Source organism: Dipodomys spectabilis, unplaced genomic scaffold, assembly GCF_019054845.1.
Source record: "Dipodomys spectabilis isolate Male_0828 unplaced genomic scaffold, ASM1905484v1 ptg000647l, whole genome shotgun sequence".
NCBI lineage: Eukaryota > Metazoa > Chordata > Mammalia > Rodentia > Heteromyidae > Dipodomys > Dipodomys spectabilis.
Genome location: NW_024871324.1, coordinates 48,343 through 67,956, shown reverse-complemented (window position 1 = coordinate 67,956; position 19,614 = coordinate 48,343). Strand labels below are relative to the sequence as shown.

Here is a 19,614-nt window from a genome sequence, read left to right as displayed (position 1 = left end):
TCCTCTTCAAGGCAGAGTCGGAACATTTCTCACAGTAAATATTAGGACATCTCCTGAGAAGGAACTTGGCTCAGTCTCTAAGCTCCGATCCAAAGCCGCGGAGCGAAGGACTCGGCCCTACAAGACCACCGCTTCTGTAGCCAGCCTGGGATTTCCGTGCAAACAAACCAGCCTGCCATCCCAGCGGCTCAGGAGGCCGAGATCTGAAGGATTGTGGTTCAAAGCCAGCCCAGGCAGGAAAGTCCATGAGACTCTCATCTCCAATACACCACCAGAAAACCAGAAGTGGCGCTGTGGCTCAAGTGGTAGAGCACCAGCCTTGAGCTGAAGAGCTGAGGGACAGCGCCCAGGCCCTGAGTTCAAGTCCCAGGACTGACCAAAAAAAAAAAAATCAAGTTCAGGAGACAGGAAAGATTGAACTGCCGTTCAGAATTATTATTTAGACTTTAGCAGAATAAGCCTCTGGGTGTGTTTTGGAGCCCAGGGCTCAGGGAGGAGAGCAAAGGCCCCTCAAGGTCACCTTGAAGGTCACCTTCGTGTGACCCACATGGCTGCCCTCAGGCTGCGATCCAGCCATGGTAATAAACGGCTGGCACTCTCAAATGCACACAAATGAGTGTGGGCGCACGCGCTGCTCAGCAGACATAAAAAGCAAACGTGCTAGAACCTTCCACGCAGCCCTTGAGGCCATGGCTAGATTTAAGAACTGTTTCCACGTTTTTTTAAGGTTTTTATCCACCCCACCGGACTTGCTGTGAAGGGAAACCTGCCGGCTGCTGCTGATTTGCGCAGCTTTAGGAGAAAGGCTAGCGTTGAATCCATGCAGAAAATGCATTTAAAGACGGGAAGTTAGCCTGCGAGCTATTCATCATGGAAAGAGCTGCGACTTTGGAACTTCAGTGAACTGTATGCTATGGAAAGGGGACCATTAATAAAAGGAATGTTCACAGGGGTTCATTCACACTCTAGGTGAGGAAGAGTGTGAGCGCTTAGGAGCACATGCAAATGGCCTGTGGTGACCCCGAGCGGGCCTCCTAATGTTTTCTGGGTATGTGGTGCTGAGGAATCGAACCCAGGGCCTCGTGCATGCTAGGCAAGCGCTCTACCACTGAGCCACCTTCCCAGCCTTCCTACACTATTTCAAGTAAGGATTGGGCCAAATGCGTTAATGGAGAGAGGCGATACAGACTAGAGCCAAGGCAAGTGTGCAAAGTCTCAAAGCCCAAAAGTCTGCTCCCAGCTGTGTTTGGCCATGTTTTACTAAACAGAACCAAATGCTGCCCTGTAATCCGGGCTGAGCGTTTCCATGTGTCTCTTGTACAAGTTAAAGGCACACTACGACATACTTCTAGAAATGCTACCTTTAGGCATTTCTCCAGTCTATCGTCCGAGCTGTATTAACAGCGGGTGGTTTGTTCATTATTAACTTATTATTATTACTTATTAAACTGTCAGCTTGACACAGCTGTGCGACAGTCATTCTATTGGCTGACCTGATACAGCTTTTGTTTTCTATCAAGTTTTCATAATAAATAGGAAATGATTATAAAATGATCCCATAACTAGCTAGGCACATTACGCAATCGTTTGTTGCCTTTTTTTTTTTTTTTACAAAAATCTGGTGAAATCATAAATCTTCTTAAGCATAGTTTTCTTTTTTTTTTGGTTGGTAGTAGGACTTGAACTCAGGGCCTGGGCGCTGTCCCTAAGCTCTTCAGCTCAAGGCTGGCGCTCTACCACTTGAGCCACAGCAACACTTCCTGCTTTTTGGTGCTGCTTCATTGGAGATAAGAGTCTCACGGACTTTCCTGCCCCAGCTTTGAACCGCGATCCTCAGATCTCAGCCTCCTGGGTAGCTGGGATGACAGGTGTGAGCCACCGGCCCTTGGCTAACACCAAGAAATCCATAGCCAGGCGCCGGTGGTTCACACCTGTCATCCCAGCTACTCAGGAGGCCGAGATCTGAGGATCGCGGTTCAAAGCCAGCCCGGGCAGGAAAGACCTTAAGACTCTGATCTCCCATGAACCACCAGAAAACCAGAAGTGGCGCTGTGGCTCAAAGTGGTAGAGCACCAGCCTTGAGAAAAAGAGCTCAGGGACAGCGCCCAGGCCCTGAGTTCGAGTCCCAGGACTGATAAAAACAACTACAACGAAATAAGCAGCAGTAAGGATTCCATAAACCACAGCTAGGCAGTCAAGGAAACAAAAACGTAAAAGTAGCAAGTAGAATGTACTGTCGTGATTGTGTCTTCCCAAAAATCTTAGGGCAAACCCTGGAATGCCACCGAGAGACAGAGTAAGACGTGGGCTGGGCATGGGGGCGCCCGCCAGGCTGGCTGGGTATGCATACAGGCTCCCTAGCCAGACAATACACACTACCTCATCTCTAGCGCTAACACCACCCCTTCAAAGTGGGTTAAAAGGCTCTAAGGACTGGCTCAGGTGCGTGGCGGGTTGCTAGTATTCATTTAATTACTAGTGTATTCGTTCAATTTCATCTTTTCCCATTCATAAAAGAAGTTTCTCTGCCGGGCACCAGCGGCTCACACCTGTAATCCTAGCTAGTCAGGAGGCTGACACTAAAGGATATTGGTTCAAAACCTGCCCAGCCTGACAAACCTGCAAGACTCTTGGCACCAACCAACCAGCAAAAGGCTGGGAGTCGTGGTTCAAGTGGCAGAATACCAGCCTTGAGTGATAAAAGTGTACCACACAAACACACACACATGAAGTTTATTTGACGTTTTTGGTTTTTTTGCCAGTCCTGGGGCTTGAACTCAGGGCCTGGGCGCTGTCCCTGAGCTTCTTTTGCTCAAGGCTGGCGCTCTACCACTTGAGCCACAGCGCCACTTCTGGCTTTTGCTGTGTAAGTGGTAACTGAGGAATCGAACTGAGGGCCCCATGCATGCGAGGCGAGCCCTCTACCCCTGAGCCGCCTGGCCAGCCCTGGGTGAAGTTCTAAGCCTGGTCTTGGCTTGAGTTTATTTCTGTGTAGCATGTACAAGGCTGCGGCCAGGCGCTTAGTGGCTCTACATTATACCCAGGGTACCCGGTCCAAGCTTAGCATGCTGGGGGGCCCAGACCCGAGCTTCCTCCCCTTGCTGCTCACCTGAGTGCTTCCTGCCACGCACCGCCTGCGGCTCTGCATTCCAGAATCTTCTATGCCAGGGCTTAGCACCGCTGTCAGCCCAGTTTCTCCCTGGTGATGGGGGGCTCGGAGCCTTTGGCTTCCCTCCTTCCCCGCGGCTGGCACCCATGGGAATCATGTTCCCTGCGGTTAAACTCATTCAGCTTCCAGACTTACACAATCGCCAGCCACGCCTACTTTCCAACTTGCACACGGTGCCTGCTGACCCTGCCCGTCCCACTGAGAACTCCCCCCCTTCAAGTTCCCCCTCTCTGGGCTGGGCAGGTGGCTCAGTGGTAAGAGTGCTCGCCTAGCCTGCAGGAAGCCCTGGGTTCGAATCCTCAGTGCCACATACCCAGAAAAAGCCAAAGTGGCGCTGTGGTTCAAGGGGTAGAGCGCCAGCCTTGAGCACAAAGAGGCGCAGGGACAGCGCCCAGGCCCTGAGTTCAAGCCCCAGGACTGGCACAAAATAAATACATAGAAAAATAAATGCTCCCTCCTGCACCGTACCTTCATGCACCCTACAGCCCCAGAGCAGAGGGATTTTACTTCCTAAGGGAGACTGTCCTCAGCCTGGCGGGCTGGGCATTTCTAGAACACGAACGCACGAACGTCCAATCAATCCTGTGGTTTTCTCCTGGAAGCACAGACCTCTCCTCAACCATACTTCCTGTGCCCCCTTTGCGGCTCTTCTGTCTGAGGGATGAATTATGCATCAACCAGCCAGCCTGGGGACCTGGAAGGTGATGTGAGGGCCAGCCACCAGCAGCCCCTGTGGGCTACGTGTCCCGAGGATGGAGGGGGGGGAGAAAGAAAGAGAGAGAGAGGTGTGTTTCCTTACACACCCAGTCCTCTCCTGCTCTTCCCACTCCTCACGTCTGAGCCTGCAAAACAGGCAAGGCAAGAACACCTCCTCAGGGCTGGGCAGGTGGCTCAGTGGTAGAGTGCTCACCTCGCATGCAGGAAGCCCTGGGTTCGATTCCTCAGTACCATACACACAGAAAAAGCCGGAAGTGGCGCTGTGGCTCAAGTGGTAGAGCACCCGCCTTGAGCAAAAGCAGCTCAGGGACAGCGCCCAGGCCCTGAGTTCAAGCCAAAAAGACCCACAACCCCTCCACCCATCATCACACAAGAGGAGGTGACATGCAATGAGACCAGTTCATCAAATGGCAGATTGGTGGACACAAAACCTCGGCCTGACCACGGCCGCTGTCCACGGAGCCACGGCGACCATCCACTGAGCTGCAGCCTGACCACGGCGACCATCCACTGAACCACAGCGACCATCCATTGAGCCATGGCCAACCACGGCGGCTCAGAACTCCAGGACTCAGAGATTTACAGATTTACAGGCTCTGTTCCAGGACAGAGTCTCTCTTTCTCCGCTACCCGAAGGACCAGTCAAAGACCCAATCCTATTGTGGACTTGGCTCCTTTTTCCTCTCCCAAGTGCAGATTCTCTATTTACACCTACTTTTCAATCACCACCAACGGAGGAAAAATAAGCATTAGGAATATGGACAACTGTGGTAGCAATACATGCACGTGATTTACGAATACACGTAATATTCAACTTATGTACCTACGTGTATCTTGTACAAATATAGAACACATATGCACCTAAATAAATGAGAATATTAAACTTGACTTTTACGTGTGCATAAGAAAACACAGAGAGCCAGATGCTGGTGGCTCACACCTGTCATCCCAGCTACTCGGGAGGCTGAGAGCTGAGGATCGCAGTTCGAAGCCAGCCAGGGAAGGAAAAGTCAGTGGGTCTCTTACCTCCAATAAACCACCAGAAAACCGGAAGTGGAGCTGTGGCTCAAGGGGTAGAGCGCCCGCCTGGAGTCAAAAGAATCTCAGGGACAGCGCCGGGGCCCTGAGTTCAAGCCTCAGAACTGGCACAAACACAACACCAAACAACAACAAAAACCCACCAGTGTAAATAAAGGTTTCCACTGAGACAACTGGCCAGACAGTCCATTCACTCAAGGCAGAGAATGGTAATGATGGCAGGAATGCATTCGAATTCACGCAGGAAATGAGGGCCAAGCAAATCCAGGCAAGACTGAAGGATAGTTAGCATCAGGTGCTAGAAGGATCCGGGATTCCCACACACTGCTATGCAAGGACTCGGCGGTGCAAGGATTGGCTGGTGTAGAAAGGTACTTGGTAATAAACCGCAGGTGGTGAAACCATAAGTCTGCAGGTGACCTGCAATCACGGGACAGCTGATCTCACCCCATTTCTTGAAGGAGTGAGGTTGTGACTGTACAGCTCTCTTTGGAACTTTTTTTTGTCGGTTAGGGGTCTTGAACTCAGGGCCTGGGCGCTGTCCCTGAGCTCTTTCACTCAAGGCTGGTGCTCTACCCCTTGAGCCACAGCGCCACTTCCGGTTTTCAGGTGGTTCACTGGAGATCAGAGTCTCAAGGACTTTCCTGCCTGGGCTGGCTTTGAACCGCGATCCTCAGATCTCAGCCTCCTGAGGAGCTAGGATGTCAGGCATGAGCCACTTGGCGCCCGACTCTTTGGGACTTTTTAAGCAGGGTGTTTAGTAGGATGTGGTGTATTTATTAAGTCAAAACAAACACATGACTGGGTGCCGGTGGCTCAGGCCTGTCATCCCAGCTACTCAGGAGGCTGAGATCTGAGGATCGAGGTTCAAAGCCAGCCCGGGCAGGAAAGTCTGTGACTCTGATCTCCAATGAACCACCAGAAAACCGGAAGTGGAGCTGTGGCTCAAGTGGTAGAGCACGAGCCTTGAGCAAAAATGCTTAAGGCCAGTGCCCAGGCCCCAAGTTCAAGCCCTGCAACTAAACACACACACACACACACACACACACACACACACGGTGGCACTAACCATGGTTTACTGTTATATATTGTTTGTATTTTCCCTCTCTCACTAACTCAACCAACTATAAGCTCCTAATGGCTGTTATACTCACAAAGCCTAAGATTTTTGGTACACAATAAACAGTGTTGTGTGTGTGTGTGTGTGCACGTGTGTGGGGGTTAGTCTTGGGGCTTGAACTCAGTACCTGGGCACTGTCCCTTAGCTTTTCACTCAAAGCTAGCAGCTCTACCACTTGAGCCAACCTCCACTGCTGGCTTTCTGGTGGTTCACTAGAGATCAGAGTCTCATAGACTTTCCTGCCCAGGCTGGCTTTGAACCCTGATCCTCAGATCTCAGTCTCCTGAGTAGCTGGGATGACAGGCGGGAGCCCCCAGCAACAGTATTCGTTGACTGAATATCAGTGGGGTACATAAGAAGTCATGGTTTGCATCCATAGGGGAAGGTGGTATCTTGGGGGAGTGGAGACAAGATGGCGGGCGGGGAACGGGCTGCATTGGCTTGCTTGAGACAGATGGGGGAGAAGAGAACGCTGGATGATTTTTGTGAAGGCAAACTTTTAGCCACCTAAAGGAATGCTACATCCTCCCAAGAAAAGCAGCTCCAAAAGCAAAGCATCAACAGCACATCTGCACAGAACGCCCCTCCCCGAGTGTCCACCTGCCCCTCCCCTCTAGTCAAGTCTAGGGTACCACCACTCTAGCAGCCACTCAAGCACAAAGAAATCACCTCTGATCCTATGTCAGCCTCTGAGCTCAGCAAGAAACACCCCCCATTATCCCCCCAGTCCTGGGACTTGAACTGAGGACCTGGGCTGTCCCTAAGCCTCTCTGTGCTCAAGGCTAGCGCTCTACCACTTGAGCCACAGCGCCCCTTCTGGCTTGTTCTGTGTCTGTGGGACTGAGGAGCATGTGAAGTGAGCACTGTACCACTGAGCCACCTTCCCAGCCCCTCACCAGGATCCTTAAGTCTGTGGCCTCCACTTTCAGATCTCTGATCCCGACTCCCCATCACCAGTGATGAGACCCGAGGTTATGCCCACAGACACAGCCCTGTCCGATCCAATCAGCTCAGGGGAAAAAAAATCTCCCTAAAATCCTTCCCTCTATCCCAGAAAACAACTGCACGGGCGCGCTTAGGGGAAAACATCCCAAAGGCCAGACAGAATGTCTCCAGACAGCATTCCTAACCCTATCTCTTAGCCGTCACTGGTTGAGCACTACATTACTCCCAGCAGCCTGGTTATCTGCTCTGATCAAGCCCTGCGAGTGTCTCCCATCACCCCATCTGAACACCGTCCTTTACCCCGGGCCTAGCCCTACAGCTTCACTTCGTATCACGAAGTCAGTCCATCTGATCTACACATACCCCTTCCCTCTCCCCATGGAATTACACACATCTAAACCCCAAGGGTGGATGGGTGGGTGGATGGATGGATGGATGGATGGGATGGATGGAGGGGTGGATGGGTGGATAGATGGATGGATGGATGGATGGGTGGGTGGATGGATGGATGGATAGATGGATGGATGGATGGATGGGTGGGTGGATGGATGGATGGGTGGATGAGTGGATGGATGGATGGATGGATGAGTGGGTAGGTGGGTAGATGGATGGATGGGTGGATGGTGGATGGATAGATGGATGGATGGATGGGTGGGTGGGTGGATGGATGGGTGGGTGGATGGATGGATGGATAGATGGATGGATGGATGGATGGGTGGGTGGATGGATGGATGGGTGGATGAGTGGATGGATGGATGGATGGATGAGTGGGTAGGTGGGTAGATGGATGGATGGGTGGATGGTGGATGGATAGATGGATGGATGGATGGGTGGGTGGGTGGATGGATGGGTGGGTGGATGGATGGATGGGTGGGTGGATGGATGGATGGGTGGATGGGTGGGTGGATGGATGGATGGATGGATGGATGGATGTAGACTTGTCACAGGCATGAGTGGAGATTACACTCGAGGATCTATCCACAAAAGCTAGGACACTCTTGACTCTCATCATAGTTCTTTCCCTCAGGCCCAATCCCAAGGCTTCCGACTCCATCTCCTCTGCATCTGAGGATCGAGGTTCGAAGCCAGCCCAGGCAGAAAGTCCGTGAGAATCTTATCTCCAATCAAACACCAACAAAGTCCAAAGTGGAGTTGTGGCCCAAGTGGTAGAGCGCCAGCCTTGAGCACAAAAGCTCGGGGGACAGCGCCATCTGACTCAAGAGTTTGAGCCCAGGAGCAGCACAAAAACAAAATGAAAAACCAGATGTCAGGCACTAAGTAGAGCACACCTGTTCCCTGCCCCGAAGTCCACATGGCGGCTCCTATTCTAGCATGCATCTGAAAATGGGAATGCAGCCGATGTCTGCGTGGCATTTACAACACACCGTCCTCATGTGTCACCACATGTGGCACTTCGTTTTTATGAAGGCGTCATCTTCAAATTACACATTTGTCCCATTGCTTTTCCCCTGCCTATGTCTGATTTTCAGACTAGAAGATCCAAGAAGGTAGGGTACCCGTTGTGTCTATGTGTGTTTGGCCCAGGGGGAGGGGCCGGGAGGGGCTGGTGCCCTCCCCCTCTTCTTCATCTCCTCCAGTGAATGTAAAGGATGGCAAAAGCCATGGGTGGAGGCGTGGTTCAGGTGGTAGATTGCCAGCCGATGAGTGAAACCATCAAATCAAGAGTTCAAGTCCCGGTGCAGGATACCCGCCCCCCCCCCCCCCCAACAAAGAAGAAGATAGCAAGCCACAAGATTGGAAACACTAGCCACCAGGTTTTGGGTGTTAAACAAGCTCGTTATAGGAAATAATACATCGTCAGTGCCAGGCTATCTATATAGCTGCTCAGTAACCTTGGCAGTTTGACCTTGGGATGTGCTTAATATATGTAGAGAATGACGTACTGCCACAAGGACAACGTCCATGGATTTTTCTAGAGCATTCTGTATTGCTCTAGTACCTAAAGATCACCTGCCCATAAAATCCTAAACTCCTATTTTAAATATCAAGTGAAATGAATATACTCTAATATTCATATGGCAATTCTTGGTGTGTGTGTGTGTGTGTACGCGCGCGTGCATGTGTATCTACTGGAATTTGAACTCAAAGACCCAGGTGCCGTCCCTTAGCTTTTAGGCTCAAGGCTGATGCTATGCCCCTTGAGCCACAGCTCCACTTCTGGCGTTTTGGTGAGTTAATTAAGGGTTCTTGTAGACTTTCCTGCCTAAGCTGGCTTTGAACCTCAACCCTCAGATCTCAGCTTCCTGGGTGGCTGGGATGACAGGTGTGAGCCACCGGCTCAGGAAGCTCCAAATCATGTGGCAGGGTTGGATTGTGTGTACGTGTGTAAATCATGTGGCAGGGTTGGATTGTGTGTACGTGTGTTTGTTTTTTTGTGATTCACTAGCTATACTCAGACTTGGAACTGCGATACTCTATGAAAAACTAGAAATCCCCCGCCCCCTGTACCCCGCCTTGGTAACCTTCAATGACTTTCATACCAGAAACCGGCTCACGGTAGGTATTTTACAATTCTCAGCACGCGTTCATAACATTCTAGCTATCAAAAATCAAACCTCATTAGTCCAAATCAAACACTGTCCTATTTGCACATGCAAGGGAAAGTTCAACTTTCAGAATTTCTCTTTTCAGAAAAGCGCAATATGGAGTTAGAACCTCACAAACCCTGTATTGTTGTCCTAATATGCAAGATGTGTGGTTTTACCCTCCTGCCTGTCATCATACAAGACGATGACCTTTAAAGCATCAGAGGCAAGTTTCTAGCTATTTAGGGAGGGTGCTCCTTTCTATTCGCCCCACACTTGAAGTGAACCAAACCATGGTAAAGTTTGGTGTAATGGATGACACATCCATTTAAACGACCTCACCCGGCTGTCATCAAAGAATCCTTAAAGCCCCATTTTCAAAGTGGAGCAAGAGAAGCCTGTAACTTTCAAGTCTCTAAGATTATCTCTGTACTTTCTGGGTTAGGATTGGATTTCCAGTGAGACAATGGGGTATGTAAAGCTCCACTTTGGGCTGGGCAGGTGGCTCAGTGGTAGAGTGCTCGCTTAGCCTGCATGAAGGGCTGCATGTGATTCCTCAGTACACATACACAGAAAAAGCCAGAAGTGGCGCTGTGGCTCAAGTGGTAGAGCGCTAGCCTTGAGCCAAAGAAGCTCAGGGACAGCGTCCAGGCCCTGAGTTCAAGCCCCAGGACTGGGAAAAAATAAAATTCCACTTTGTAAGTTACAAACACTGGTATCAATTCTTAACATTTCCCCTGAACTACCATAGTCTTAAAAAGTAATATGGGGTGGGCATCAGTGGCTCATGCCTGTCACCCTAGCTACTCAGGAGGCTGAGATCTAAGGATCATGGTTCAAAGCCAGCCTGGGCAGGAAAGTCTGTGAGACTCTGATCTCCAAGGAACCACCAGAAAACCAGAAGGGGCAGTGGCTCAAGTGGTTGAGAGCTAGTCTTGAGCGAAAGAAGCTCAGGGACAGCGCCCAGGACTGGCCAGAAAAGAAGTGGTGTTCATAAGTGTATACGCTGGGAATCTAACTGAAATCTCTAGGACTCTGATCAGGGCTTGGGTGACTTAGCTCGAGTTATTCTTAGCATCACCAGGCTCTGTGGGGAAGATGTTCATACACGCACCTTACAAGGAAACATAGCCACAGCAAACAGCCACACACACCAACACACACCACTCCAGCTCCCTACCAGGCTTAGAGAGAGAGAGAGAGAGAGCAGCAGTCCAACCTGAAGGGAAGCTAAGCGGCTTATAGATTCCATTGTCTTCTTGGCACTGAGTAGTTTTCCATCATTTCCTAGAATAACTGTACATTCCCAGAGAATAAAATCCAAACAAATTCACAAAAGACGATGGGACGTAGAAGATGTAGAAATGTGAAAACAGAGCTCCTGTGGCTTCAGGCTTAGCCCTAAAGACTTTCTCTCCCTTCCCCCTCATGGATACTGAGCCTTAATTCCCACGTAGCCTCCACTGGTGATTTCTTTGCGACAGCTTGCCATTTTGAACCACCAGGGTCCCCCTCCCCCGCCTGCCACCCCCAAGAGGAATATTTAGTTAGAATTCAGGGTACTGCCCTCTTGAAAGGCAAAGCAGAAACCAGCTCTGACAGCAACCGATTCAGGGCACAGAAGGGCTCTGTTGTCTTTTTTTCTATTTTTGTCCGTTGTGGGGCTTGAACTCAGGGCCTGGGCACTGTCCCTGAGCACTTTGTGCTCAAGGCGAGCGCTCTAACCATTTTGAGCCGCAGCGCCACTTCTGGTTTTTGAGTGGTTCATTGGAGAGAAGAGTCTCACGGGGACTTTTCTGCTGGGGCGGGCTTTGAACCTCGATCCTCAGATCTCAGCCTCCTGAGTAGCTAGGATGATACTCAATGTTTGCTCTCTACCACTTAAGCCACAGCTCCATGTTTGGCTTTCTGGTGTGAACTGGAGGTTAAGAGTCTCAAGGATTTTCCCTACCCAGGCTGGCTTCCAACTGTGATCCTCAGATCTCAGCCTCCTGAGTAGCTGGGATTACAGGCATGCACTACCAGTGCCTGGCTTTTCTATCTTCTCTCCTTCTTCCCATGGGAAGGAAGTCTATGCGGCTGATGCCCATCACTTCCTTTTCTTACCATCTGACCAATGATCTCCTGCATCCAAGAAACAACTGAACAATACCCACTAACACTCACCATTTCCCGTCTTCAGGCCGCTCTTTTTCTTCTACTGGGACTATTCTAAATATAGCTCATGCTCCTGCTCTTTCTCACTGGGCTGTCTCCTCTAGAAGATAAGTTCTATAAATTCCACAGGCCTGTTTTGCGTGGAGTAGTCTTTTTTAATTTGCTGGGGAAACACAGGAAGACAATAGCTCTCCAGATGACTTCGGCCATCCTGGACACTCCAGTTTAAGATAAGAAGAATATAACCTTATATTAGAACAATAAAGCATCTGCAATTGCTCCTCACGGTGGAAGGGCCAGGTTTCTAAGATATTACAGTCTTACTAAGGGATTTCAGCAATCTGTAAGGAAAGGAGACTTTCTGGTAACTCACAGAAGGCCTAAGTAACACCTGCTATTCAGCAAATCTCAGCCTTGTCGATGGTGAGTTGATGTAGCAAAGGCCTAGTGAAGGAGACAGTTCTCAATCAGCCCCAGTTTCAGGATGAATTATTATTTTGCCTGTCCTGGGGCTTGAACTCAGGTCCCTGAGCTTCTTTTGCTCAAGGCTGTACCCCTTGTACCACAGACCTCCACGTCTGGCTTTTTCTGGGGATGTGGTAGTGAGGAATCGAACCCAGGGCCTCATGCATGCTAGGCGATCGCGCTGTGGTGTCAGTTTATTATTCCTTTCCCGGGGAGTGCTGACCCCTGGATGGCGAGTCAGCTGTAGCAGGAGGAAATCAGGCCCCCAGCATTTCTGTTCCTCGCCCTTTCCCTCCAGCAGCCACCCAACTGCCATCTTGGAATCCAGGAAGATAAGACCACAGGCCGAGCATCAAAGGCTTTGATTGTAACTAGGCCCCGCCCCACCAATTCTCAAACAAAGGTCGGACCACCTGGGACCACACCTGTGCTCACAGTTCACTTCCTGCCCCCCCCCCATGCTTCCTCTCATCCTAAAGGCTGTACCCAGAAGATGGCAGACTGTGTAAGTGCCATCTGCCCAGAGCAGCCGGGCTTTTCTCCCTACTTGATGTGTAGAGGTGGGTAGCTGGTTCTGATATGTCATACTCTTGGGAGTCTGGGCCCTGGGGTTTTAAAGGCCAGTTTCATTATTAGCTATTCTTATACTACATGATTAAAACCCACTAAGGGTATCTTTTTTGTTCTTTTTCTTTCTTTTTTGTCCGTCATGGGCCTTGAACTCAGGGCCTAGGCACTGGTCCTGAGCTTTTTTGCCCAAGGCTAGTGCTCTACCACATTGGCCACAGCGCAGTTTTCTGGTGGTTCATTGTTGCCCGGCTGGCTTTGAACCTCCATCCTCAGATCTCAGCCTCCTGAGTAGCTAGGATGACCAGCGTGAGCCACCGGTGCCCCATTAAGGATATCTTTAAAGTATAATGACAACTTAATGTCCTCATTTTCCTGAGATGGGTTTCTTAGGGATGGCACTCAAATACAGCTGGAGTTCAAGTCAAAGTAAGAGAAAAATCTCATCGAAATGGTCAGTGAAACAAACAACAAAATTCAATTAAACTGCAACAACCTTCAATTAAAACACAGCCATTCAGCCTAGACCGAAAGACATTTTGTGCTAGCAACAAAGAAGTGCCCAGGGGATTTACATTATCATGGAAATTAAAGTAGCATTGAGAATTAAAGTACCGTGTGTGTGTGTGTGTGTGTGTGTGTGTGTGTGTGTGTGTGTGTGTGTGTGTGTGTGTGTGTGTGTGTGTGTGTGTGTGTACTGGGGCTTGAACTCAGGGAATTGAAGAGCAGACTTTTCTACCCAGGCTGGCCTCAAATCCTGATCCTCAGCTCTCGGCCTCTGGAGTAGCTAGGATGATAGGTGTGAGCCACCGGTCCAGGCTCACCACTATCTAGACTTACCAGCCCTTTCCATCCAGCAGTCAAAATATACACAGCAGCCTTTTCTCATGGTACCCACAGGACTATCCAAAAGGGCAAACAACATTCCCTTCCCTAGCAACCCAAACAGGCTTTCCGGCAGGCTGAAAACAGCCACTACAGCGCCAACAACAGCGTGATCTCCAAATTAATAGTGTAACAACAATGAAAGGACAATCCAGCCGTCTTCAGTGTGAAATTTCTCCATTCCTGTCTCAAGCCTGTGTTGCTGGCGCCTACTTTCAGCATTTCAATTGCCTGTAAATACCCCGACATTTTAGATAAATACCCTTCTAAAACACTTTTGAGAGCCACACGTGTAATTACCATTTAGTGGAAATGTGGCATGATGTTAAAAATGTCGCTTGGCTAAAATAACTCACAAAGCCCAATGAAATAAACCCGCCTTTACCCAGACTATCTGTTGTGGCTAATGAAATACCCAAATCACCCACCATATGTTGTAGGAAAACATTCTCTTTCAAGACTCAGCTTCAACCCAAGTTAAAGTTGAATAAAAATTAGTTCAGTGTTCTAGAAAACTAGTTTTAAGTTTGGGACTGACAGCCCTGTTTTTTTGGACCTCAACTGGAAAGTCTTTCATGCAAACATAAACCTGCTAATAAAAAGTGATGAATTGAGCAGCAATGAGCTAAAGTTCAAGTGTACATTGGACTATCTAGTAGTCACTACTACCGGGGTTTTGAACTCAGGGTTTCAGACTTGCTCAGCAGGTACTCTACCACTGAGCCACGCCTCTATCCCATGTTTGTTTTGTGTCATTTACCTAGCTTTACTTAATTTCACTACTTATTAACAGATCTGGTTAAAATATACAAGAACCGGATTCACTTTTAAAAAAACAAAAATGATGGCAATGTAACAGGAGTGTGAGTGTGTGTGTGTGTGTGTGTGTGTGTGTGTGTGTGTGTGGCATCTCTTAGCATAACCAGCCAACCATCAAAACTCGTAAGTAGCAAATAGCTAAAGACAAATGACTACAATACTCTACCAACAGGAATAAATCAGAAAAAAAACACCAAAAAAAAAATCTTAACCATGACCACAAATGATCTAATTTTCAAATCAATGAATCACTTAATATGTGGGAAAAAAAATAACAGGAAAACCAAGAATACCATTCTTTTCTGCTCCCAAAATTTCAAAACTACAGGATATAATCAACATGACATGATTAAAAACAAAACAAAAAAAGCTTAAAACATCATGATCAACTCTAGACAAACCAGCAACCAAAGACTGAGCACAGAATGTGAATTACCCGGGGGGAGAAAAATCAGAATACAAAGACTCACTTGATATAGTATCTTGCACCTTCAAAAGTGTACGCCTCTTCCCAACCGGTGGGCAAATCTAAAAACAAACCAACAAAACAAATATATAAGTTACAATTAGTATGACTTCCGTAAGACAGCAAAGTAAGCTTCCAACCATTTTAATTGTTTGTTTTCATGATCAACTATTTTCATTCATGTAGGTTCCTCACTGGGGGGAGGGGGGGAAGTGCTGACTGGCAAAACATTAATAGCAGATATAATATCCTTTGGGGAAAGGTGATAATTCAAATTTCAAGTCACCAGAAAAGTCCCACTAATATGAAGAGATGAAATGGCATGAATATACCCATTAGAAACTAATCAGAGTGTGTGAAGGAACTGTAATCTGGATTGTGCCAAAAGGAAGTGAAAAGTTCTCTAAATACAGGTAAAATGGCAATTAGTAATTACCAAAAAGCTAGGTGCCAATGGCTCATGCCTGTCATCCCAGCTACTCGGGAGGCTGAGATCTGAGGATCGTGGGTCAAAGGCAGCCCTGACAGAAAGGTGTGAGACTCTGATCTCCAAGGAACCACCAGAAAACTGGAAGTGGGGTTGTAGCTCAACGTGGTAGAGGGCTAGCCTTGAACTCAAAGAGCCTCAAGGACAGCAAGCGCCCAGGTCCAGAGTTCAAGTCCTGGATTGGAAGGAACAGATTCTCACTGGCTGTTGGTGGCTGAGATCTGCAATCTAGCACTATTCAGAAGGCTGAGATATTAAGATCTTGGTTCAAAGCCAGCCTGGGCAGTGCACAAAGTCCATGAGACCGGTATCTCCAGTGAACCACCAAAAAGCAAGAAGGGGCGCCTGAAACAAAACATCAGGCACAGAGTCCAGGTCCCGAGTTCAAGCTCCAGGACTGGGACATGTGTGCGTGCACACACAAACACAAAAAGTACTGTCCTTGCTACCTAGACAATCCCCATCAATGCGACCGTGGAAAAGGAAGACCTCCGGAACAAGCGGGCAGCACACCTGACCTGAGTGAAGTTTCCAACGAATCAGGTTGGGAATGACCCCGTGGCATCTGTGACCAACTTACAATGGCCATGGCTCTGGATTTCATCAGAGGCCCCAACATTAACATACAGAAATAACTAAGGAAAGCAAGGCACTGATTTGTCAGTAAGGCCAAGCGGGAGTCCACGTGAACCGAACCACAATATTAAAAAAGAAGAAAACCACATCAGAGGAAAGGAAAAAAGAAGTTTCCCAGGAAGAGGTGACATCCGGGAGGTGAAGAGCAAGTGGCTTAGGCCAGGACTCCGAGGAAGCCCGAGCTCCTGGGGAGGGGGGTGGTTTATCTTCAAGGAGATAAAACCTGTGATTCCCTACAGGCGTCCGCGTGCAACACACCTGCCGGTGCACCGGGTGAAGAACGTAAGGATGGGTTAGTCACAAGCACCCTAACACACAGACAGACACACAGACAGACACAGACACACACACAGGCACACACACATACACAGACAGACACAGACACACAGACAGACACACACACACACACACAGACACACACACAGACCCCTACCCCTAACTTCACCTAACTGGGCCTGCTAAGCAGCCCCTCCTCCACCCATTACCATGATTGCCGCGGTGGTGGTGGTGGTGGTGGTCGCTCCAGCCCGGGCCCGCTCTGGCCCCTCCGCCCCTCCGGGGTTGGACCCCGAGGCCCGCGGCCCCGCCTGCCCGGCGCCCTGGCTCTCTCGCTCTCGCTCTCTCGCTTCCTGCGGGGTGGGGTGGGGGCCAGGACCCGGCCGCAAGCCACCGTCTCCCCACCCGGGGTGGGGGGGTCCCCCAAGTCCCCCAGCCCCCCCCCCCAGGCCGGCCGGAGGACACGTGCTTCACCTCGGACAAACAAGCCCCGCGCTTGTAAACAAAGACCGAGCGGAGCGGCCCGGCCGGCCCCGCGCGCCCGGCCTGCCGCAGGCTTCCCGAGCCGCCGCTCCCCGTCCCCGGCCGCCCCGGCGACTGGGCCCCCATGCCCACATGGGAGGGGGGGTACCCCCGGTCGCGCTGCGGGAGGACCGTGCGCCCCCCGATCGCCCACCGAAAGGTCCGGGCGCCCCTCGATCGCCCCCCGGGAGTACCGTGCGCCCCCCGATCGCCCCCCGGGAGGACCGCGCGCCCCCCGATCGCCCCCCGGGAGGACCGTGCGCCCCCCGAGAGCCCCCCGGGAGGACCTTGCGCCCCTCAATCGCCCACCGAAGGGTCCGGGCGCCCCTCGATCGCCCCCCGGGAGGACCGTGCGCCCCCCGAGAGCCCCCCGGGAGGACCGTGCGCCCCTCAATCGCCCACCGAAGGGTCCGGGCGCCCCTCGATCGCCCCCCGGGAGGACCGTGCGCCCCCTAATCGCGCTCCAGGAGGACCGCGCGCCCCCCCGGGAGCGCCGTGCGCCCCTCGATCGTACCCCAGAAGGACCGCGCGCCCCTCGATCGCCCCCCGGGAGGACCGTGCGCCCCTCGATCGCCCTCCGAGAGGACCGCGCACCCCCCGATCGCCCTCCAGGAGGACCGCGCACCCCCCGATCGCCCTCCGGGAGGACCGCGCACCCCCCCGATCGCCCTCTGGGAGGACCGCACGCCCCCCGATCACCCCGGGGAGGACCGCGCGCCTCTCGATCGCCCACCGCGCGCCCCTCGATCGCCCTCTGGGAGGACCGCGCGCCCCCCGATCACCCCTGGGAGGACCGCGCACCCCCCGATCGCCCTCCCGGTCTGTGCAAGCCCGAGGCGGGAGGGGGGGAGGTTCTGAACCCGGATCGCCGGCGGCTGCGGCCGCTCCCGCGCGCAGGACACGCACCCGGCGCTGCTCCCGAGCCGGTTCCGGGTCCCCGAGCGTCGGCGGGGTCCCCCCGGGTCCCTCCCCCCCCCCACACACCCCGGGAAGGAGGCGGTGGGACGCCCGGGCGGCCACGCACGCACGGCGGTGGGGTCGCGGGGTGCGGGGCGGGGGAGGAGGAGGGACTTCCGAGGAGCTGGGGGGGGTGGGGACCGCGGGGGACCCCGGCGCGTCCCGGGCGGTGTCGGCGCGGCGCCGAGCCGGGGTCCCCCCCCCCGCGCCTTACCTGTGCTCTGCCGCCGGTGTCCGGTGACCACGGCCTCGCCGGTGACCGGGTGCAGCCAGGTGGTGCTCTTGGCCTCCTCGCTGCGGGGGGAACACGGGGACCGGGCGTGAGCGGCGGGCGAGCGCCCCGCACCCCGCGCCCCGCACCCCGGCCCGCGCGCGCCCCGCACCCCCGGGCCTCACTTGATGAAGAAGACGCGGCCGCCCCTGGTGATCCCGTAGGTCCAGGAGCGGGGCAGGGAGCAGATCCACTCCAGGTTCAGGTCCGCCGCCATGTCTGCTTCCCGGGCCGCCGCCGCCGCCTTCTCCGCAGCCGCGCAGGGACGAGGCGGCGAGCGAGCGCGGCCCGAGCGCCCCGCCCGGCCCCGCGAGCCCTACCCCCGCGGGCGCCGCCTGCCCTGCCGCCCCGGCCCGCTCCGGCCCGCGTCGCCGCCCCTCAGCATCGTCCCCCGGCCGCCGCCGACCGGCCGCCCCGCCGCCGCGCTCGGGGGATGGGCGACGCCGCCGCGCCCGCCCGCCGCAGGCCCCGCCCCGCGCGCCGCCCCGCTTCCCGCCCGCCGCCGGCCCCGCCCCCGAGCGGGGGCCCGCCCACTCCCAGGCTCCTCCCCCCGCAGCGTCCGGCCACCTCAGACCCCGCCCAGGGCCACGCCCCCGAGAACGCCACCACAGGCCTCACGCGACCCTGCCCGCGCGTAGGCCACGCCCACAACCACACTCCTCCCACCCACCCCCGCGCGTCCGGCCACCATCCCTACGCTCCACCCGCGCAGACCTCTCCTACGCCCCGCCCACTCTCAATCTGTCCACTCCCCTCCCACTGGCAGGCCCTTCCCGCGTCCATTCGCCATAGCCTCTCTACGCCCCGCCCACAGGCTCGCACTCCACCTCCTCCGACACCCCCCCCCCCCCATGCTGCGTCCTTCTCTTCACGTACCTCCCAATGGCAGGGCCCCTTCCCTTTCGCGTTCCTCCCATTGGCAGGTCCCTTTCACGACCCGCCCAATCGCCAAGCCTCCTTCTCCACACCCCGCCCAAGGCAGGCCAACCCCCTCCTTCACGCCCCGCCCAATCGGCAAGTCCCCTCCCCCTCGCGCCCCACCCATGGGCGGGCCTTCTTCACGCCCCGCCCAATCGCAAGCCTCCCCTCTCCACGCCCCGCCCACCGGCCGGCCCCGCCCCCTCCAGCGCGTGTACCTGACCCCAGTGCCTGGGTCTCCCTTTGTTGGACGCAGGGGATGCAGTGGATGCGGCGGGATTTGATCCCGCGTCTGCAGAGCCTTCTAGAATAGCTGCTTTTTATTAGGCATGCAGCAGGATGTGTGTGTGTGATGTGACCAACTTACCTGCAAAATCAGTCTGAAGGAAAACAAGTTTTCTGTTGTTTTCCTGGGTCCCTTAGGTCCTAGGGGGGGGGGTTCATGAAAAATCACCTCTTCCCTTCAAGAAGCACGTCTGCTGGGGTAGCAGGGTGCATGTCCACCCTTGTCTACCCTTGTCTCCCACTGACCAGCCGAAGCCTGAAGTGGAGCTGTGGCTCAAGTGGTAGAGCACCAGCCTTGAATGAAAAGCCTTAGGGACAGCGCTCTTGGGGCCTTCCTTGAGTTCAAGCCCCAGGACCAACACACACAC

The 19,614-nt window shown here is 53.1% G+C and overlaps 1 protein-coding gene across 5 annotated transcripts in view; it reads right to left on the bottom strand.

Annotated features, from left to right (window-relative positions):
* The window catches only part of Plekha5 (pleckstrin homology domain containing A5), a 95,154-nt gene extending 76,833 nt beyond the window's left edge, over window positions 1-18,321 (bottom strand). For all 5 annotated transcript variants that reach the window (XM_042671601.1, XM_042671597.1, XM_042671598.1 and 2 more), the window contains exons 1-3: window positions 18,169-18,321; window positions 17,987-18,066; window positions 14,899-14,956 (exon numbers count right to left, since the gene is read on the bottom strand). In XM_042671601.1, the coding sequence (XP_042527535.1) occupies window positions 14,899-14,956; window positions 17,987-18,066; window positions 18,169-18,260 (230 nt within the window). In that variant the 5' untranslated portion in view covers window positions 18,261-18,321. The remainder of the gene's footprint in view (window positions 1-14,898; window positions 14,957-17,986; window positions 18,067-18,168) is intronic.
* Between the last annotated feature and the right edge of the window lie 1,293 nt (window positions 18,322-19,614).